The 22611-nt window shown below is 39.8% G+C and overlaps 2 protein-coding genes across 10 annotated transcripts in view; both read right to left on the minus strand.

Annotated features, from left to right (window-relative positions):
• Positions 1 to 584: 584 nt before the first annotated feature.
• Positions 585 to 7933, minus strand: LOC117427733 (vacuolar protein sorting-associated protein 33A). 2 transcript variants are annotated; one of them, XM_034045980.3, is made up of 13 exons: positions 7822 to 7933; positions 7318 to 7383; positions 6927 to 7054; positions 6156 to 6342; positions 5716 to 5832; positions 5236 to 5410; positions 4428 to 4621; positions 3942 to 4068; positions 3679 to 3746; positions 3281 to 3418; positions 2675 to 2812; positions 2056 to 2224; positions 585 to 1722 (listed from the first exon to the last, which is right to left on the minus strand). In XM_034045980.3, the coding sequence occupies exons 1-13, from the start codon at positions 7921 to 7923 to the stop codon at positions 1529 to 1531; spliced, it is 1803 nt and encodes a 600-aa protein (XP_033901871.3). In that variant the 5' UTR covers positions 7924 to 7933; the 3' UTR covers positions 585 to 1528. The 2 variants fall into 2 exon arrangements, with proteins under 2 accessions (XP_033901871.3, XP_058889012.1); XM_059033029.1 differs by lacking the exon at positions 7822 to 7933 and adding an exon at positions 7702 to 7720.
• A 2504-nt stretch (positions 7934 to 10437) lies between these two features.
• LOC117428068 (CAP-Gly domain-containing linker protein 1-like) overlaps positions 10438 to 22611 on the minus strand; it is a 49333-nt gene continuing 37159 nt past the window's right edge. For 4 of the 8 annotated variants that reach the window (XM_059033031.1, XM_059033032.1, XM_034925616.2 and 1 more), the window contains 9 exons: positions 21795 to 21901; positions 19113 to 19233; positions 17612 to 17664; positions 16203 to 16223; positions 14521 to 14638; positions 13835 to 13988; positions 13584 to 13636; positions 12282 to 12409; positions 10438 to 11819 (listed from right to left, as the gene is read on the minus strand). In XM_059033031.1, the coding sequence (XP_058889014.1) occupies positions 11588 to 11819; positions 12282 to 12409; positions 13584 to 13636; positions 13835 to 13988; positions 14521 to 14638; positions 16203 to 16223; positions 17612 to 17664; positions 19113 to 19233; positions 21795 to 21901 (987 nt within the window). In that variant the 3' untranslated portion in view covers positions 10438 to 11587. Of the gene's footprint in view, positions 11820 to 12281; positions 12410 to 13583; positions 13637 to 13834; positions 13989 to 14520; positions 14639 to 16202; positions 16224 to 16254; positions 16443 to 17611; positions 17665 to 19112; positions 19234 to 21794; positions 21902 to 22611 lie in introns of those variants that run through there. The other 4 variants (XM_034925623.2, XM_034925622.2, XM_059033033.1 and 1 more) reach the window with 2 other exon arrangements.

Here is a 22611-nt window from a genome sequence, read left to right on the forward strand (position 1 = left end):
TGAAATGGATTTTTCAAGCGCTGACGCGCTATTTTTTTAATAAACACAAAAATCAAACAAAACAAAAACACACAAAATAAACACCTAGCTCTGTACGAGCACTACCTAACACACAGGAACACCCTTCCTAACACTGGACAGCTAAGCTGTTTTCCCGACCTTTCCAAAACACCCGGTTTTACACCGCACTTACTTTCCTTCTCTTCCTTTGGCTACTCGGAGACAGCGCACCTCTTCTGCCTTCTTCTACTCAGCAGCTTCGAGCAGACTGCCTGCTCTCCTTTTAAACTCCGCACCTGGGTCTAATTCTCCAATAACGCCCAGGTGCGGATGATCATTAATAATAAAACTAAACAATAAAACAATTAGCAAACTAAATGAAACAATAAATCAATACAATCTAACAATTAACAAATCAATTAGAAAATTAAATGAAACAATAAAGCAACACAATACAAAAAGGTGCATTCTCCCGCAGGGAGGTTTTAACCCCCTCCCTGCTGTCTCTCACAACCCGCTATCTTACAATATATATATATATATATACATACACACACACACACTTGTCATTGCAGAACAATGCATTCTTTCAATAATGTACTTTATTCAGCTTGATCACAGGCTGGCTGAATGTATAAACATAACAGATTTGCTGCAGGATAGCGAACATACAAACCAAAGCACAGTAGTAATTTACAGGACGCATGTAAGCCCACATATTCCGAGCAGAATATCTGATTCAGTGTTTCATTATTATCTAAGCAGGGCAGTCTGCTCTCCCTTTTCCAGCTAGGCTTGACTGTCAAACCCAATCACTTAACCTTCAAATTATTCTTGACACAGGGATCTGCGTGGAACTGATAAACAGCAAGAACATGTCATCAATCTGAAAAGCTTGCTTTTGCCGTAACAGGGTAGGTACAGATTAATGAGTGTGTATCAGTTAGTTGTTTGAGCAGCTGTGCAGTGTCTGGGGAGTTCTGATGCAGACAGGCATGATGTAATGGAAATATTACGAGAGATAAAGAAGAGAACTCTTCCAGGAACATTGAGACCCTCCCAAGTCTTATCCAGACTCCTTAACTAGTTAGTGTGTGTGTGTGTCCGCGCTAGCCCGTCAGTCGCACTCTAGCCCTTGTAGTTTATAATTGTGTACTACAGGGATCTCTTAAAACAAACCTGTTACTACGGTTGATAATGACAGTGGATGTATTTTTAGTGCTTCGCACACACAAACATACATTATACAGGGTTATTCAAAACTAAGTAAGCTTTTTGTTATTTCCAATGAAGCAATTAAAAGCCAGTCTCCACAGTGAAACCACATGCATTTACACAGACACCCTGTGGCCCGTACACTGCTTGAGATCACACGTCTGTGAGTCTTCTGAATAACTTTGTAAGTGTGTATCTGTCTCTGTAACATTAGCGTACGGTACAAGGTTGAAAAGCATAGGAGAGCTCATGTCCAATGGTGGCTTGTTAACAAACCAGCCCCCGCCGTTCGTTCCAAACGCTCCGGTTCATTTTAGAAGGGGGGTGCTTCCAGCTTGTCCATTAAAGACTTGATCCAGCACGTGCCGTTGATCAGTTTTGTGGTGGCGATGACGTACTCCGTTCCCCCGTCCTCCATCTGCGAGAGGAAGCGCAGTGCGGCGATTTCCGCGTAAGTCACTCCTCCGAGGAAGAAGACGAGGGTGGTTCTGTTCTCTCCTTGCTGGCCTGCGTGCAAACAACAAAATACAAAATAAATAAGACAGTATGCTGGCAGAGCTGCCCTATAAATAATCCAATTTGCACCTCCCTAGAACAAAAACAGGCATGCAGCAACACGGTCTCGGACAGGGAATTACTCAATCTCTCTCTGCCAGAATATATGACTTTTACCCAAGATGTGACTCTTGACGCAAGAATTAAAGTGTGACGCTCTAATCACATCGAAGCAAAGAAATACACATTACAAAATAATATAAAAAAAGGACACAAGTTTGTATGTGCCTAAACGTAATTAAGTCCACCATCAAGCCTCAGCTGCTGTTTTCATGATCAGCGTACGTTTCTTATGGAGTCCGGAGGGGAGCTGCTGCCTCTCCTCAAAGTGGGGTCCTGGTAACATCTTGAGCACCTCCTCAATGCTGCGCCAGCCAGGCCGCACCAGCAGCTGGGCTAAGCGGACACTCAGAGGAGCGTAACCGCTGTACACGTAAGAAATGTCATTTGGGTTCTGCAAAATAAATCAGACACACACAGTCTTAAATAAGGGTATTACAGTAAAGAACAAGTATGTTAGTAACATATATCCATCAACACAACTGTAAATTGCATTGCTGTTTGAATCATCCCTGGTTTTACCAGAAGTTTAATAAGACACACTTGAGCTTGTTACCTATACACTGTGGCTAATCAAGCTTGTATTAAAACCCGGAATGGGTGAAACTGCTATGCAATAGGAGTCTTCTTTCCATCCCTGTCAGTATCATCATGAAAAGATAGATCACACTATGATCACAGAATGACCAGATTCCTCCATATATCCCCAATCCGAGTTAGCCTTGCAATCCCATTGAGTTTGGGTTTACTCGTTGACCCAACCCTTCTTTCATCAAGTGATCCGTAGACCCCTCCGAACTTGACTTGGCATGCATCCCAGAAAAGATAGGGCAAAAAGGGTGACCTGCTCATTGATGTCCTCCATCCAGAGCTTCAGTGTCTTCCTGATGGTTGGGTAGTTGTTTCTGGTGCTGGTTTGTGGCTTCAGCAGCCCAGCCTTCTCTAAATTACTCAGGGTTAATATGTGCTCATAACCGTAGGTCTGAAAAAAACAGAAAAATAGAAAGAGAAAAAAATCAGACCTCAGGGAAACCAGATAAAACTGGACTCGTTTTTAAACAAAACGGTTCTAATTCTAAACAGACATTGGGCATGCGTCACACTTCATTCTCTCAAACTGCCCGTTCTGACTGTAGGCTCCCCATCAGTAAAATCAGTGTTTGTTAACTCTTACTGCAACTAGATATGAATGCACAAAGCACAGCTGGTGGCAGAGACAAGGGGAAAGGGCAGCTCAGGACAAAGCCCGTAATCTCATATATATTTCATTTACAATCAATAGTTTCTCATTTGTTTTCTTTCCTTTACTTGTTGCAGCCCCTTGTCTGCAGTTCATGCTCACACTGATAGTACACTGCTGTGTGTGAAACCAACAGAGAGAGCCGAAAACACTGTAACGTTCATCCCATTCTCAGTACTGCTACTGCGTCAACAGAAAAGTGCTTCTTACCTGCAGTATCTCTCTCTTGTAATAGTCCAGCACTTTCTGCTTCAGTCCATTGTTACAGACAGACTGCATGCATACCAGGCGCAGGATCTTAATCAAGGGATCCTGCTGGGCGATGCAGTCCTCGATGTAGCTGTTTACCTGTGAAGAGCAGCGCACATGGCATGCTTACCCCTTTCAGTCCTGAGCTGATGAATAAACTCCTTTACTGAGTGTACATGAGAACAGGACAACATTTTTATTAATTGTATTTCTACACTACCTCAGGCTGGGACCTAGGAGTCCTGCGAGGTTCCAATGTGATTTCTGACAGGACAGATGTTAACATACGGCGCCATATCAGGACTGAAAAGGTTCTAGTCTTCAGGGGTAGAAACAGAGGAGTACTGAAGTGTATTTACCTTGTCTGTGTCCACCCCCGTCATAAACTCCTGTTCCACGGTTAGGTTATCGAAGAACGACTCGGAGGCTAGAACAACAAAAATATATACACCAGTCAACTGTTAAAATAACACATTAAAATAAATAAATAAAAAGGAACAGCCTTTACTTGTTTTTACCAAAAGGATCCTGGAACAGCAGCGCCACAATCCATACTAAACAACATTACATTACTCTGTTTTATTAACACCGCTCCATTGAACCAACAAAGACCCGTTCTTACTTGTAATGTCTTTGATGAGCTCTGCAATGGACGTGTGGTTCGCTAGGGAGCTCCTTGCTGCTTGCATGTGTGGCAGCTGTGACACAAACTGTTTAATCTCTCCCACTGTTTTAGCATTGTGCCGCTCCTATAAAAGAAAAAAGTATAGTTTTTAGGATGCTTTCAGTTTTTGCAGGTTTATGGTACCTTAAAAACACTTGCTATAGATATGCAGTTAAACTTACTGGGAGAGGTTTTGCATTCCTCCTAAAATATCCTTCATTGAAGTCGCATTATAATAGTTTATCCAGCGTGAGTCAACCACACAATCTCAGTACCTATGGAAATGGACTTTTAGACAAGTCCAGGCATGGTGCTGATAATGAGTTCTTTAACAAAGGGCTGTAACAGTGCCAGGGTAAAATGAAACGATCGCCTGTTTCATTAGTGCAAAAATCACAGCCGAGAACATGGCTGTATTTTTTATATAATGCAAATAGAAATGACCTCGAATGCTGCCGAGATGATTTTTGCCTTCTTGCTCAGCACTGATCCGACGGCATTGAAGTTCTTGTCTCTGATCTCAGCGTACAGCTCCTCTGCGGAGTTCAGCTGCAGCTTCTTGGGTTCGGTTGGGAGGTCCTTCCCACCCTCGCCCTGTTTCTTCTGAGTGAACTTCTCTGGAGGCAGCTTCACATAGCCTGCAGGCACCACAGGGTTACACTGGGTTACAGGGAGCGCACACTACAACAGGCACAGTGATAAAGGGGTCACTTTTGTTTTGTAAATGACAAAATCTTTTTGACCCCTGTGAGCAAGTTAAATAAATTATTATATTTCCTTAGATTTTAGGATGGTGAAATATTAAGAGCTATTAAAAGTATGGTATTGATTTTAAAATACTAATTCTAGAAAACAGACTTTTTTATACTGTATAAATAGGGTGACGTTCAACAGCACATGTATCACACAGCGCTGTAAAGTGATTTTGACAGCAATCCGCTGTACAGTATCTAGCAGTACAGTAGTACTACTAAAAGAAACTTCGTAACAAGAAGGCTTTACCTATACAATGGGATCTAATCAATTGATCTAAACGCCAACGTATCTTAATACCGTCACCATTTAATCTTAATAAAGGCTATGAAAAGCAAACATACCACAAAGCACGTTAGTCATCATAGTTCATTTCTCTTTATATTTAGATCAATTAAATAAGACTGCAACTTATATCTTATGATTGGAGTGTAGTTCTGCAAGTGGGAAAGTTATCAAAGTGAACGGCTCAATGCATCCTGAAAGGACTCGCACTCACCGTTAGTAATGCTGTACACTTCATCAATGAGCCCTTCGTAAGTGAGCTGCGTGGCCAAGGGGGTCAGCAAGTCCACATTGCGGTCGAGGAGGAGCAGCGAGTCAAACACGGGCAGGATCTGGTTCTGACTTCCAGCAAACTCCCTCTTCATTCTCAGCATCATATTGGCTACATGCTGCAATTCAAACAAGAGTTATAAAAACAAATTCGCACACTGCAGCAGTGTGCCATCCACGAGCACGGCATTAAACCAAAGTAGGTACTGTTTACAGAACCCATTACCAACCTAAACAAATGAACCTTGATGAGAGAGACAGACCCTTACAGAACTGTAAGGAGCACTGGCATCAGGATTTCAGCACAACCTACTGATGCAGCATTTCAACTGCATGCTGCCTAGTCAGAAGGTATATACTATCCGCCTGTGATCACGTGCTCCTTTTCACTCTAAAATACTATTTGAGCAGCAATGAAACGCACCCTTGCACACTCTCCTTTGCCGAATATCTGTGGGATGGTTCCATACAGTGCCTGCAGTGTCATCAGTCCCTTAGCTGTATGGTAAAGGCTAGTCTGGTCATTCTCCAGATAACACTCCTATCATTTAAAAACACAGAAAATTGACAAAATTATTAAGATAAAACTTAAAACAGCAACTGTTAAACAATATTGAATATCCAGAAGGAGGAGCTACCAGCCAAATAAACACTACCTAGTTTTAAAAAAGAAAGTTGTCATAACCCTGACCCATTAAAAAGGTTATGTGGTAGCCATATGGGTCCATAAATGAAACTAAAGGTTTTTTTTTTAACATTTGTTAACAGTTTTACTATGATGACTTATATTGAACACTGTATGTAGATTAACAAAGTAAAGACTAAACAGAGCGCTGTGGAGCGCGTGCTGTGGTCCTGCGGTACCCGGAACGCGCTCTCAGACTCCATGGACAGCAGATCTCCATCGTAGGGGATGAGGTCCAGGATGTACTCCTCGATGTTGATGAAGGAGCCCAGCACGCCCTGCTCCTTCAGCCGCTGCTCACACAGGAGGCTGCGCCGCGGCACAAACAGGATGTGGAAATCTCGCTGGGAGCGCTGTCTGTCCTCACTGCCGAGCAAGACAGAGCCGCGCACTTTACACAAAACCAGCGTTTCAAAAAAAACAAACACAACCGCAGCGCTCCCATTGCTTGGACTTTTGATTAGCCGGAACTTCTAATGCTAAATCAGTAAAACTATGTGAAGGAAACAAAGCGTACAGTAAAATGCTGCATCCAGGACTGTGCACTGAAGAAGCCATTAGCAAAAACCTGTGTTTACTTGACTCTTTGTAATCCTAAGCATTTAATTTTGAAAACACTTTTTTGTTAATGTCTATATTGCACTCCGATATTTCACAGCCACCATCACCACCACTAATCAGCACCCTCTCTAAAGTACTTTGCTGGTTAATTAACCCTGTAATGCCCAAACAATTTTTAAATGAGAAAAGTTATTATACTTTATTTATGGAACTAGATTCTGTTTCTTCCCCCCTGTAGAGCAACACATAATGTACTGCATATGTAAAAGTCTGGCTTGTGAGGCTGGATTTTAAAAAAAGAATAATCTAGAGGGGTGGGCATCGCAGCGTTAAGAGAAATACACAACATCAGTGTTCACTGGAACTAGACAAAGCATTTCAGAATGTACCTGATCACGTTCTCAGCAATGATGTCCATTAATTCCAGTCTGGGCCTCACAAAGAAGATGATGTTTTTAACATCAGCTGCAGGAAGGCGACCTGCCTTCAGTGTGAACATCTTTTCCACTTCATGTTCCTGTAATGTAAGAGGCAGATATATTTACAGTGCAATGGAAAACAGTGTGTACATTTTAAATAGAATGGCCCACATTCTAGAAGATGTACAATGTATTCAGAAATCTACTGAGCATTAAAATCACTTATTGTAAATGTATGAATTAGTTTACAGTTTGAGATTTATAGAAAATGTAAAACCGGTGGTGTTGCAATCAAGAATGAAAATCAATATCTGTTTAAAAAAAACATCTTTAAAAAGAGTCCTACAAGAATGTACCATACCTTTAGAAGTGAATACTGAGCAATTAATCCAAACGGTCCTGTGAGATACTCATCCCAGACTATTGCCTAGAAAGGGGCAGTACAAAACATTAGGGCTGTCTGATGTCTTATGCTGCTTTGGCTCTAGATAACAACTAACATACTGTATCTGGAAACTCCTTAAACGAATAGAACAATTAGCTTTCTCATACAACACATTATTTAATAGACAAAGTATAATAATGGGGTACGTTTGTGACTTCCTTGCGCCGTTTCTTAACAGCGCTAAGCACTGCATGCATTAATGTCACAGTAAGTATTTTCTTGCGCTGTTCTGTACGTGTGATCGTGATGTTATTTTAGAAGCTAAATCACACATACATTTACCAGTCGTGCAGTAATTACCATAAATAAAGCGAACACCGAACCAGGAAAAGAGTACAGGGACTGTAGTTTCAACTCGAGTCTTGGTTAGTAAGTCTAGACACTCAAACAGGCTTAACCTCAACAGTAAACATGCAGTACCTTGCTTCCGGCACATTTATCCAAGAACTCGCGAAGCTCTTTCCTTGCAGCCTCTCTCAAGATATTTAGATTGACTCTCCCGTACGATAAGTGGGCCGCCATCTTCACTCTGTCTGACAGCACAACCGTGTCATGTGACGACCAAGCGCCGGAGATTCGTGTCATGTGACTGAGGAAATTAGAACGGCGAGGTCGTTTACAGTTCTATTTTATTTAAATTTATATTATATGCAATGACCACACAATATCACTAGATGGTGCTGTTCTGTGGCGTTGCAGGGTGTCTTGTGTGTTAAAGCTGACGATGGCTATTTCAATATGTTAGAAGGCATGGCTATTATAAACATGGCCGTAACTAGCAATGAGGGCACCGAGGTCGTGTCCTCTGTTATGTGTTTTTTTTTGTTTGTTTTTGTTTTTGTTTTTTTTTTGCATAAATGCTGATGCTCATATAAAAATTCTGGTAAAGTACAAAGACTCATTTTCTCTGTTGGTTTGCCGTGTAATATAGATTTGGAGATTTTGAATTGTAAACACCAAAATACTGCCAGTTATAGCTTGAAACCTAAGTTGACCTCGGTAGAATGTCAGCTTTGGTTACGACGCTGATTATAAAGAACTTGCTTTTCTTTATAGAGGGATGCATAGTAATACTGTATTCTTTTAATAAACACCTGAAAATCCATTCAAGCCTGTATATTCCAGCCTGGTCCACATCCAGGTATCGAGATTCACTAAACGCTCTGACAGAGTGCCAGTTTCAGAAGAAATGTTCCGTAGTACAGCGATCTCTCTGCTCAGTAAAGAAGAGTGAGAGATTCTGTTACGTTTAACTTTCCAATCTACAACAATCAGGGGGGCAGTGTTACTGTAGAAGGAAGGGCGTGTATTTTAAAACCTTTAGCTAAAGGAACGCAAAGCCACTTTTTCAGGAACAGTAGCTAGAAACCTAGTTTGAGGCAACAAGTCTCCCCTGGTGTGCCATGCAGTGGCCCGAAACCTAGTCTCCTGAAACCAAGTTCCAAGACACAGTGTCCTCGTGTTCCCCCAGCTTTAAAAATACTGTACATGTACAGTTCACATATTCTAAATTGTGTGGTAAAAGCATTCCTACTGTACACCTGCGTGGATGTTAGAATTGTAATGCTGCCTCACAAAGTATAAATGGGTTCTTGAAAGCTCCTCAGTTGTTTTCAGAAGGTTGATGAGATCACACAACTCGTTGCACTCACTTGATCTCAGTCCCAGCTTGTCGGATTGCCCGATTGCAATGCTGTCACAGTAGTTCCTGTCCAATCGTTTCTGTCATGCATGGCTGGCTGTTGATGTGACATGCAGGCCATGTGTCTGTCCTCTGTGTCTGCACAGGTCACGGGGAGTCAGAGCAGGGCTTTGAAAAGTGCCAGGCACTACATAATCTAACAATCCCCAATGATGTAGGAGTAAAAGCAAAGGAATGATCAACATTACAACTAAATGTAGTTTTCAATGTCTGATCGTTTCAAAATACATTTTCAGCAATCGCTTGAGTTTTATTTGATAAATTATATATATAAAAAAAAACATAATGAGGTATTATATTAAATATCCCCAAAACATTAGTGTATTGTGCTGTATATAGATTTTCTTTTGTTATACAAACCTGATTAAGTTGGCTGCAACTTGCCTCCTTTTCCCAACATATCCATAAAAAAAAAGTTCAACTCAACTGTGTCTTCATCAAATATTGATTGATCTATTTCTGTACCTTCATCTGATGCAAAGAAGATCCAGTTAATAAAACACAAGGAACACAAATGGGTGTTCTCTGGCCATGCAGAAATAACCAGAAAGATAAAAACCTAAAAAAGTAGCTTTTAAGTGCTGTAGGAGGAAAAGCAGGCTCTCCCAAAAAAACAAAAAAAAACAAAAACAAACACATTTTAATCTTTTAAAGAGACTGCTGGGATCGAATGACAGAACCTTGTTGGACAACTGTCCCACAAAAACCTTTTTGTTTTCCAGATTTCAGTTTTCAGTTGTTTTTTTTCTGCCAGAGCAGGTTTGTTTCTCAATTTACTCTGGCAGTTCAGGAATGAGGTATGTTCAGGATTCTTTTTCTCTGCTCAAACTCTAAATACTGTCAGGCTCTTCAGTGGGTAGGTGGCATCTTTTTACCTGGAAGAGAGGAAACCAAGCAGTATGGTACCGTCAAACTTTTAGGGTTGTGGCTGAAAAATGGTCTTAACCGAGTCCAAGTGAACAGTAGAAGGACAGTGGAACGAGAATGGGAGTTTGTTATCTCTTGTGATAAAGCGGGACTGTTTCCTGAAACCTGGGTAAGAACTGGCTGTTCTCCCATCAACAGGGCTGAAGAAGCCACTGGAATCTGCACCGTGTAGAACATATGGGGAAGGTCCTTCATTCTTGTCTTGTATAGGATTCAAATTGTAAACACACCCAGTGCAAGCCAGGCTTATTCCACAGTGCTATAAAATTCATCCCTCAGTGTAGAGGTTCATCAAAGCACCACCTTAGATCCTGGGTTCAAATCCCAGCTCAACCCTTCACAATCCCAACACCTCAGACCCACGAAACTATAACACCGGCCCAAGGGATTCAGACATTAGGCAACCATTGAAGATAATAAGCATTTATTAAAGTAAATACAGTCCACACTGTGCTTGGGTTAATACTGTCTTTACAATGTGCCTTTTCCCTGCAACAGTTCCAGTTCTATACATTCATTACAGAACCCAAACTTACAACAGAACAAAAAAATATTCTTCATGACCTTGTGTCATCGTTTTCAGAAAAATACAACACGTATGTACAGTTAGATAGGTCTATTTTTTTTTCCCCATGTATATATTTTACAGTAATGGATGATACAATTATATGATCCATACTTTGACATATGCTAAAGATAATTAAAAATAATTACATACAAGGTAATACAGAAAACCTTAATTCGACAGTGTTACTATTCCTTCAGGATATAATAATAAAATGCCTTGATAATTGAGACACTTTAATATAAAGGCTATTATAGAAGCTTAAAAAGAGGAGAAAATGCAGTATAAAGTGTGCAGTGCAATAGGGTGTTCAAATCCCATGTAACCCCTGCAGCGAGGCTTGTCCAGTACTTGATGTTAGTACTGTATGCAATTAGATTTTATTGTATTGTATTGTTTTTTTGGGGGTTTTTTTTACAGATGTTAAAGCCACATGCATTTTAAATACATTACACCAATTCCACAGAATTACCCCAATTTTGTACCAATTGCTTACTGATAATCAGAATACATTTTTTTTTAAAAAGTGGCGTGCTAGTTTCTGTAGCACAAAAACAAACAAAAAAAAGCCAGAAACTTAAACATATCCATTCACTAAATAATTTAAAAACAGTCAATAATAAGGCTGAGTTGTTCCTTGGTTTTATTATTATTATTATTATTATTATTATTTTTATTATTATTATATATTTTTCATCCTTAAACGTACTGCAATGTTTCAGCTTCGATAGGAATGACTTCTTTAAAGTGTAACATTGAGATGACGAATGAAGAGCTCAAGACCAATAAGCAGGGTGAGGATACAGATATAGTTCACGGCGGGGTGTCGTCTGTGAGGTTTAGACAACCAAGCAAGAGCTCGTCCTGGGGTCTGCGAATCCCCCCAATCTCCAGATTTATCTGTGTGTGTGTGTGTGTGTGTGATCTTCTTGCATGTTCCAGTCCAATTATATCTTTGAGCTTTCGAAGCGCGTTTGTAACGGCTGACCGCACTAGAAGGTCTCGTCGTCGTTGCAGCTGTTGGTCAAGTGTCCGAACACCTCGCAGATATCACAGTAGGGACGCTCGTCCTTCCGGCTGCCGTGGTAAGCGGTGTGCGGCGGAGTTTCTGACATCTGCGCTTGCGTGGGGCAGTCCTCCGTGTCGTGGAGGTCGAAGCAATCGCAGATATCACAGAAGAGACGAGGGGCAGGTTTCTTCTTCTTCTCCTGGGTTTCATTGAAACTACAAAACAAAACCAAAACCAACAGGCTCACAAGTCAAACTACAGCATTCCGCACAATACCGTGGCAATTTATTAAAAAAACAAACAAAAAAAACACACATCTGTAACTATACTTTAAATGGCATGGTTAAAAAAAAGAGACAGGGCTGTTGGAAATTGGGAAGTTAATTACCAGCTTCCCTAGGAAATTCTGACCTGCTATTTTCTTCTCACCAACCAACCAAACATCTTTTTCTAGTATAGACTGCCATTGTTAGAATCACCATTCAGGTTACGCTGCTACTAAATATTACACTACCTTTAATACCTGTGTGTGTTTCTCAGACTGTGATTACATTGCAAATGCATTACAGGTACCTCAGACTGAATGTATATGGGTTCAACACACACACACACACACACACACATCTGGATCAATCATTCAGGCACCACACTGACCAGGAATACAAGCGAGCTGCTACCTGTCATAGTTGTCCAGTTCACTGGCATTATTGCCGTTGAGAGACGCTTCTGCCATTTTCTCCAGTTTGCTCTTCAGCTCTTCATTTTTCCTCTGCAGATCTATAATCACTGAATTGAGGAAGTCAAGCTGGGAAAGGAGAAGAAGGGGGTTAAGGCATGTCCGTACGGCAGTATTTTTTTCATCTTTATCACAGGATTACAAAATGTGTAGCTTTCATCACATGCCGCATGCGTGACGACGCGGCCCCTCTTGTGAACGTGTCTACCTTGTTGCTTAAAAACAGTCTGAAATGTTAAATTGTGACTTGCAGACAGATTTTTCTAATTAACGTTCCTTTTCAAGATACACAGGTTTCACAAAAGAGATACGGCATCGTTAAACATTATTAGTTATGTCAATCAGATTTCTGCTCAACGGCAGGAGAAATATAAAAACAAGGCATGCAGCTTTGGAACCCAACACCACAAATCACCAACAGGCAAGTGCCTTAAAATCATAAGCATCTGTTAAACACTGAACAATCTGGTATATACCAATTAAGAATCTGAATTAAAGCGGTTCTCCTGTCAAAGCAACTATATACATATCTTCTAGTAAGATACCTTCTAGTCTTTATACAAAGACAGGTAAGTATGCACCATACCGTTACACCTGCCATCGCAGCACATTACTCACTGTGACCTTTGTTTCAAACTGTTGAGAGCGCGACAGTTTCCAATCACAGGCAGCTTCTAACCGCTAAAGGTGTTAATGATATGCGTGTGTAGGGTTTTGAAAAGACTGGGGTAATGCAACACAGTACAGGTAACACGACTGGAAATGAAAGCCCAGTTTGAAATGCAGGATAAGCATCCGTTCACAGAGAGATTCTTAATTGGTAGCCAGCCAGAAGGTGAAGAAACAACATGTGGGAGCAGAAGGGATAAGAAGCTGGAACAAACCATATCCTGCTTGAAGGGAAGAATTGCCAACATCGAGGGGGAAAGGAAGGAGGAAGAAATAAAGGGTGTTTAGTGCAGGAGGAATTTAAAACAGCAATATATGCAGGGTCTGTAAACTACACAGTGAGGAGCGACTAAGGGAACTTCAGGGGGAAGAGTAAGGGTTGCTGTTTTGTGGGTGTGTTTTACTAAGAATACAGTATGTGTATTATCCTCACTTAAAGTAGAATGAAAAGGAAACTGTATATACATCTATATGCATTCTATTACACATTGCATCAATTTTTATTATCATTGTTACTATGTTTTTTTACACTAGAAGCTGTCTTAAAATATATTTTGCGAAGTGAATTACATACTTGGCTCTCTGCAGACTCCCTGTCTTCTCTTAGCTGCTCAAGATCAGCGTCTCCTATAAAGAAACAGGAACACATAAGCATGAAATCTCAATACCGTAAATCAGCTTTCTTGTATGCATGCTGCCAATATGATGTTCTGATGGACCTTATGAGGGGTGGGCATCACTTCTGAAGAATGACCCAGGATTGGATTTTTAAAAACAAATCTAAATAAAATCAGAAATATATACATTTAAAAAAGATGTGTGTACCCGGTGAGCCAGTGTTGTTGTCCCGCTTGTTTTCAGTGAGTTTCTTCTCCAGATTCTGCACCTTCTCTTGCAGTTTGGCTTTGTCTGTTTCCAGGGACTGCACTGCAGACTGCAGTGTCTTAGTCTTGGCATTCTCTCCTCGCAACACTGTAATCTGTAAAGTTAAGACACTCTTCTCAATAAATAATCAAACAGAAACGTACAATTCAATTGCCTGATCTTATGAAATCATTTTTCTTTTTTCATGTTTAAATCTCATACCTATAATTGTTTTCCAAAACCTCCAGTGAATAAGAAGCATTTGCAACAGAGAGAAACTGATGCAATTAAATGAATGGAATGGGGAATCTTGGGAAGCAGATGATGGAATCAGTGTTTTACCAATGGTACTATTCATGAAGCAATTGAGATGGTGATGCTGCTGGTCCATTTCTATATACAGTACGTAGCAGCATTGTAATGTAAACCAACTTGTTGTTAAAGGAAAATAACTATGATATGGGATTTTAGTTATACTTCAATTTCCTTCAGAGGCTATTATAAAATCATTCATAATTTAAGTTCAGGATTAGCAGAAAGCAGTTAGCATTGTGCAATAAGGAAGCAGTAAGTCCTGTAAGTAGATGGGTGGTATTTGAACATGTTTGTTGTGCTTTTGTTGTAGTGGGAAGGACTGGTCCAGTTACCTCATTTCTGAGCTTCTCCAATTCTTTGTCCTTTTCGGAGATCAAGGCACTAGTTTTTTGGATGGATTTCTCTAAGGAAGCCTTTTCCTCATTGGATCCTTTCTTTAATAAAGACTCTCTGCAGAAAAACAAAGTCCCTCAGAAAGTAATCAGCAACAGTAACGCTCTGAATCCGCTGTACTCTGATTTTAAAATAAACGGTGGTGTGCTTCAGAACTGACTGATGAACGTGGCCTTGCCTTCTACCAGCACAGTGGTGTCACGAAGGACAAAAAACAACAGTATGGGGATCTAGATAGAAATGACAGCCTTCAGAAGTGGTGAAGTTAGTAACTCATGTATAGGGACTTCAAGCACTAATGGGATATTAGTAGGGGTTGTATTGCGGTTCATTCACTCAAATTATGTGTGATCACCTAACCTATGTATGAATCAGTAAAATAAATGTCATCCTCGCAGTTGAGATTCAGATCATGGACATTTTCAAAGGAAAACTATGCTCGGGGTTTGGGAATCCTGCATTATGTGACTGGTACGCTGCAGTATGGAGCCACTACACTAACTGCAAGCATGAAGGCCAATGCTCAGCTTTTGAACCTTACAAGTGACATTTTTACATTAACTAGATCGCTCAGGTGCAGTAAAACACATCAAATTAGACATGCCGCTGTTTGCAGGAACACTACGTTACCAGGCAACACATTGCAAAGTTAAAATGAAAAGCTGTTGTCATGCAAAACACTGTCTGCTTTCACTGCATCACCATCACTCGCAGATACCCCACTGTGCCAAACTGTATGGAAGTGATGAACACGTTTTATTTATATTACTTATATAGTATCGAAAATTATTAGTAACAAGTAAAGGTCATAAAATTCATCATATGTCATCATGAAACTGTTACATCACAATAGCAGCTGTCCTCTAATTTTATTTAACTGTTTGCCCTAATTTAACGTTGTGTACCGTAGCTATTTCTAAACTTTGTGCATTATTATAACAAAGATATTTACATTAGATTACAGACATGGGTAATTGACTGTATTCTATTTATAAGTCTGGCAAAAAGAAAACTAATTTCACAGCAGGCTCACTGTTCAGTAACACCTACTTGAAAATATTTGAAACTGACTTTACTAATTGCTGGAGGCTAGTCTCTGCAGCTTCTAACTAACAGAGTGATCCTGATTATATCAGAATGCCTGGTGCCTGTGTAAAGCTAATGTATAATGATTTTTCAGGCAGATGGTTTCCCCCCTAAATATAGTTTGTTAATTAGATGGCTCATATGTTTGATTTGTGCAAACTGCAGAATACTTAAAAGCAGACAGTAAGAAAATTAATGGAACCTTTTTTTAAAAGCACATAGAAATATTTGAATGCTGGTAACCAAGATCATGCTGGTCCGAAAGGCAGGTAATGAGAGCCATGCAAAGAATCTGGGAATCGTTTTATACACTCATTCGTGTCAAACATTACTTTGTATTGATGTAGTTGATTTAATGTCTTAGATCTGATTTCAGAGAATATTTGAGCCAGAATGTATTTTACAGTGGCTCTTCAAATCAGGAATCCAAAAACTATTTTAAAATGGACAATCGTTACATTTTTCTTTTCCCCAGATTCTTCCCATACCATGAAACTTATCAAATTATAAAACAAACCAATAATGAAGCAGGTACCTTAAAGTATTATTGGGCAAGCTTTAGAAAATGCAAGATAACAAGTAGCAGACGTTAGAAACATGAAGGGATCTACGTTTGCATTAAAATGTTCTTGTAAAAAACTGCTGGAATATTTTACAACAAGCAAGACATTGTGTAAAGAAATTTTGCAGCCAAAAGTATATGTACAACAGTTTGAAGTTTGAAAAAAAATAAAATAGTAGTCGTTATTTATAACGTGGATAGACTTTCTTTAGTCTTACCATTAAAGACAGACAGACATAGCAGGAGGAGCAAGATTAGGAGAGGGAGAGAGAGGAGTGCAATGAGAAGGACTGAAGGACAGTACCATGAGGTCAAATCAGTACAAGGTTAGCCATAAAGAAAGTTTGGGTTAACACCTACAATCACTACAAGAACTACGACATTACACTACAAGGGACAGGTAGTTGAAGAAAGTAGAAATTGCTTTACGGGGAAACAATTTCTAAACACTGTACATATTGTCTCCAACAATACTGAATGTGAAATCTACCACTTGAAAAATGATAGACACATGTGTCTCTTTGTTGAATTCCTGGTCAGTGCTGCTTTGTTGTTCTTGTCAGTTATTGAAATAACGCTCAGGGCTACAAGAATGAGTCTGAGACTCGGGGCCGGCACGTTGCACAGCCAATGTGACATTTCAACTCCATGCGTTTTGGTTTAATTGCTAATTGAACAATGCAGCCAGAGGTTGTAAAGATTTCAGCACTGTGCTGTGAAAAGTACTTCCAGCAGTGATGTCTCACTTTAAATGACAATTTAAAACAGATTTTAAATAAAATATGCATAGGTATCTTTTTAGACAATGTACTTATTATTTTTTTCAGGATGGAACAAAATAATGAAGCCAAGGGAAAAATAAGGGGGGGATGAGAGGTTAATGGAGCACTTCCTATCTTTATACAAAAAGGTGTGATTTTATTTGACAAATTAGCTTCAGAAAAAAAAAGGCTAAACCTCTTCAGGCATGAAAACACAGCTAATACTTTACTGATCTTTAAATACTTGATGAATTAGATGTTTTTTTTTTTCCTCCTGTACTTTAACACCCTGAGCTAAATGCACTTTATTTCAGTCGATTTATATAAATCGCAGAAATGCTGTCAGCGTTTCTTGCTTATGTATCTGAAATCTTCATATCAAATGTTATAAAAAAAGACCACTCAAAATAAATGCATTTAAAGTGTAGCTGTAATCACTGCATAAATCAGGGTCAACATTTACAGCATTTCCACATCTTGATATGTCGCTTTCATTTTCTACCATGTCAGAATCTTTTGCATAAAGAAATCTTGACACACAAATTGAAGTGCCATTATCCTGGTTACGGCATATAATTACAGGCACAGTTATGCTAGTTATTGCTCAGAGACTCCTCTTACCTCTTTTTCATTTCTAGTAGCTGGTTATTAAGGGCAGATCGCTCTTCTTCAAGCTAAGAAAGATGAGATATGAAAAAAACACAACAGCATTTTAAACCTGCCAAGGAAAAGCCTATGCAACGTGCTTCAATGACAGACTCAGTGTAATTAATTAGAGAATGATTCTTTGATTTTTTTTTCTGCAAGCACCTGCCGTGGCTGATGCCATTTCCAATGTGTTTTTCTGTTTCATTTAAGCACGGGGCTGATCTGCAATGCTCTTATTACTGACTGGAACAGGCTCAAGTCAATATGCATTCCGTACTGTTCGTCACAGACATGATGAGTATAGATCAAATTTACCCTGTAATTATGCTGTTGCTCATTCGGGGCACAGTATTAAATAATCAGAAAGCATCTAATGCATTTATCAAAATGGTCCTTAGCTACAGATTTGGTAAAAAAAAGTATCTTAATAAACCCTAAAACTCCCTAAACCTGGCACCGAGTATTTTCACGTAAGGTGGCACCGACAACGAAAAAAATGTTTTTTTCAAGCCAATGATTTCACTGCTGGATATTGAAGTTTGGTCCTGTGGAAAGGTTAAATAACCACAGGTGTCCATCCAAACCACATGAGCATTTCCCAGTCCGTCCCCGACCAGGGCAGATGTGAACAGTCACTCACAGCACATTACAGCTCAACTCACCCGTCACTTCAACAGATAGCACTGCTCTGCCTCAGCTTATATCTGGGTACTTCACTGTCAGTTCTCATTCTGGCAAGGACTAAACACTAATAATCTACTAATAACTTTTCTACAAGTCTGACTGGAACCACATCTGGCTGTTTCACACGGCTCTACAACTTTACAAGCTAGAACATCCTTATGCAATTTGATGCAAAATTCAGTACAAAAGTATTAAATGGAGCATCTTTTCTGAAATTTGAAAAAACAACACTTTTCATCTGTGCAGCTGGCACACCAGCGGCAGTCACTCTAAGGTTATCCAGTGCACTATGATTCTTTATTAGTGTTCCCTTATTTGCTCTGTCAAATATACGGCTTGTGCAGGATAGAGGTGGAAATCGACATGTATCAGATCAAGTTAAAACTACATCTGAATTGAAGTCAACACCACACAAAGATACTTTAAAATGAGCTAAACAGAGGCGGATCTTAAAATCAATGCCTCGAAACTGTATTTGAGGTGTTAAAATAACAAAAGCAAAATATTAAAGTGTATTAATTAGGCTACAAACCTATTCACACAAACTGCACTGTAAAATGTTTCCAGTTACAGTCAGACGCATTGCTTTAAATAAAGTGTGTACCTAGTTGCTGCCTGTCCATGTAAACGTCTACACACACACACACACATATATAATACAAGTCCACAAAGGGATTTGAATGGTTTAGAACACACACACACACACACACACACACACCTCTCACATCTATATTGTGTTACCCATGTACTGTACATAGTCTCCCGCATTGAAAGGCTGAAGCACGCGTACCTTCTGATGGCTGCTGACCTCCTCTCGGCTCGAGCCCAGCTCCGCACACAGTTTCACGTTCTCCTCTTGCAGAGCTGAGAGATGCTGGGACTTCTGAACTGCTGCCAGCTTCAGCTCCTCGCTGGAAAGACAAGTGAGGCCACAGTTACTATAGAAACCAGCCACACACACAGCCAAGGAAAAGAGAGGGGAGATGATCGGTGTCACAGCTGGGGAGGAAACAACTGCACTTATCTAGGTCAGCATATGCAAATCCGATGTTAAATGTAATCTTTAAGACACATTTACAGCATTATCTTACAAAGCAACAGAGAGAGAGAGGAATTATGAATATAGATGCTATGAACGGAAATGGAGGTTCCCAGGTTAATATGAAATGTTGAGAGTTTAATAAAACAACGTCCACAGGTCACACCAGAGCTCTCTGCATGCGCGACTCAAAAATTCCCTTTCCGAAGCCGATAGTCACACCTTTAGAGGCGATTAAAAAGCTAGGACACAGTTCAAAAAGCATCAGACTCACGGGCCGAGGCAATGAAAAAGCTAAAAGATAAACAAACCATCAAAAAACATGAAGGGAGTTGGAAAATCCTGCAAGTACATAACAGCCCTGAGCCAAAGATCAATTATCCAGCATTACTGTCTACAGTACGTGCACGTGCATTCCTGCGTGTGAGCCAACGCTGGGATCTCATATGCTGCAAATCCATCTGCAATCCTTCCCAGGGGAGGAATCAGCTGCTTAAATGAACACTTATTCATCTTCATTTAAATCTGACCTTTAACACTGTCTAACAGCTTTTAAAATCACCCCTCCACAAAGCAGAACGAGTTCTCATCCAGTGTACTTATTTATTCTAGGCTGCAGCTCTGCCATTTAGTGGCGTGGAGGCTTCATCTCAGCAAGGTTCTGCATTGGTTTAACATGCTTTTAATGAAGTCAAGTGGGGCACAGTGTCTGCATGCACATGCAGAGCTGAAGTAGTGGACAGGATTGGAGCTAGTTGTTGTATGCTGTGTGGATGACCTCTGATTGATCAACACAAAACTTCCACCAGCTGGCCTGAACGCAAAACTCAGGCAATCAGACAAAAAAAAAAAAAAAATCTTGAGGAGTTTCCCTGAAGACTCTCTCCCATTCTGAAGTACCATGGAAACAGGCAGAACACTAGTTAAAGTAGCCATCACCACACGTGGCACACTTTTTAACATTACGCTTATACATCATGCTTTTCAACTTTCAGAATTTGAAAATGCATAATTAGATTTACAGAATTCAATATGCCTGAAACATGCCGTGCTACTAAACTAACACCATGCTTACTAAAGCCCTAGAGAGAGAACCTGGTACACATACAAAATCACACACAGATCTCTACTTCATAATGAGCACCATAAAATCAGCAGCTGCTCTAGTTGCTACCTTGCTCAGGAAACAAACACAGTAAGTAGCGAGTACTTCACAAACATGCTGCAGTTCTATAAATGCTCAGGGACCCGACACTGGGAAAAGTGCGAAGTGCATTTCTAAAAAGACTCAAAGTGCTTGTCTCATGACAGGCATGTAAAAGAATTGAAAGGCGGAAGAATGAATAACCAGAAGTATTTAAGCAGATGTTTCAACATGCCTGCAGTACAATAACATTTAAAAACTGCACATCACCGCATTAGTGCTTTCTGCAAACTGTTTGCACGAACAGGGAGCACCTTCTGAAGTGTGCAAGTGTATTATTACACCCCATTGCTTCTGTAGTTATGATTTGTTATGCGGATGAAATCAAACCACTAACTGAAAATTGTCAAAATAAGCAAATTAGTGATTGTCAAATTGAACTGATGCAATTCAACTGAAAACAGTAAGAGAAAAGGAACACATTTTAGCCCAACGTGAGTGGGATGAACCATCCAGCTACCGCAAGAGCAAACCATCAACAGCATCTGAAAGCAACATCTTCTTTAGCAACTGCAATGGCCCTCTTACTGCAGATCAACACAGCCTCTTAAATGGGCCTCCCATTATAATCTTCTACTACACAGCAAATGGTTATGCATGGTCTGCCTCAGCTGGCATCACTGATGTGCAGGCTGCAGCACAGAGCATCCTACTGTACCAGGTCTACTACCCAAACATTCATACACAATACAACATGGAACACAACAAAGTTTCCATTTCAGGTACTTCACCGGCGGGCATAAACTACATTCTGCCATGGCTGTTGCCTTGAATTTAATTAAGAAGCTGCTCCTTGAACACATGCATTATAAAGTGTAGAATATATCAACTTAACATGGTACAATTATACACACTGTAGCTGAAGGATGCGTGTGTGTATAGCTATATCTATATCTAAATAAAGTTTTTGCTCAAAAGAGCAAACGTACCAACGTTTCGGTATGTTTAACATACCTTTGTCAAGGGAAAGTGTGTTTGAAAACAAACAGTGAAGGCTTTTGATGCCATGGCAACTACACTCATTTCTATTAAAATCTATTTATGTGTTTGTGATGTCATTTACTACATCGTTATACATACATACACACACACAAACTGCTTGGTGCAGTTGCAAATGGTGAGAGGTGAGAATTACATATTCAAGCTCTTTCTGGGCAGACAAAAAAAGATGCAGAGGTGCAAGAACAGATGATGGTGATATTTCAGGAACGAGGCAGCACTGTACTGACATTTCCTTGCTGAGGACGTCTATCCTCTTGTTCTCTGATGCGAGTTGCTCTTTCGACACATTAAGTTCCTCTTGAAACCTTGAGTTCTGTTGTTTTAATGCATCAAGCTAAAAACAAGAGAGGGATAAACACAGTATCACTGATCACATGGAAACTGTTAGCATATGACAATTAGAGTGTGTGATTAAAACAAACCAAAAAAAACCCCAAAAAACAGTTTAACAATCTAAATGATGGTTCAGAACTCACATCAGTGATTTTTAAAAGATACAAACGGAGCTTTAATTGTACATTTGCCACAAACACATTCATACTTCTTTTTTTCTTGAAACAGTTCTCGTAGGACTGGGAGCAGGTGATCTGTGCAAACACATGAACCTCACAGATCCAGCCTGTAGAGTTGTTCTCATTATTGTAATAAGTAAAACAAGATTTCTGTACAAATACACTGAAACTGGCATTTACCCTTTAAAAAAAAAAAAAAAAAAAAAAGGTCAACGAGGACCCATATTGCTTGTTCTGATCTGCAAATCAAAACTTGACCGACTAGAGCAGCGTGTATCTGGAAGACTTAAACAGCATTAAATAGAACTGGACATCACTTGTCTGCAATACCTACTAAAAAATGTTTCTCAATGCACAGCATAACTTTATTTAAAAAATCAAACTATAAAACAGCAACCCTAAATTAATACAGCAATGCATGAATTGGTTAGACACTGTACAGAATGTTTAATTTAACACTAGCAATACTCAAAAGAAACTGATCAAATATGAATGTCTGGAAGACATTTAGAAATCCTAGTCGAATCGTTTG

The sequence above is a fragment of the Acipenser ruthenus genome, chromosome 11 (assembly GCF_902713425.1).
Source record: "Acipenser ruthenus chromosome 11, fAciRut3.2 maternal haplotype, whole genome shotgun sequence".
Classification (NCBI taxonomy): Eukaryota; Metazoa; Chordata; class Actinopteri; order Acipenseriformes; family Acipenseridae; genus Acipenser; species Acipenser ruthenus.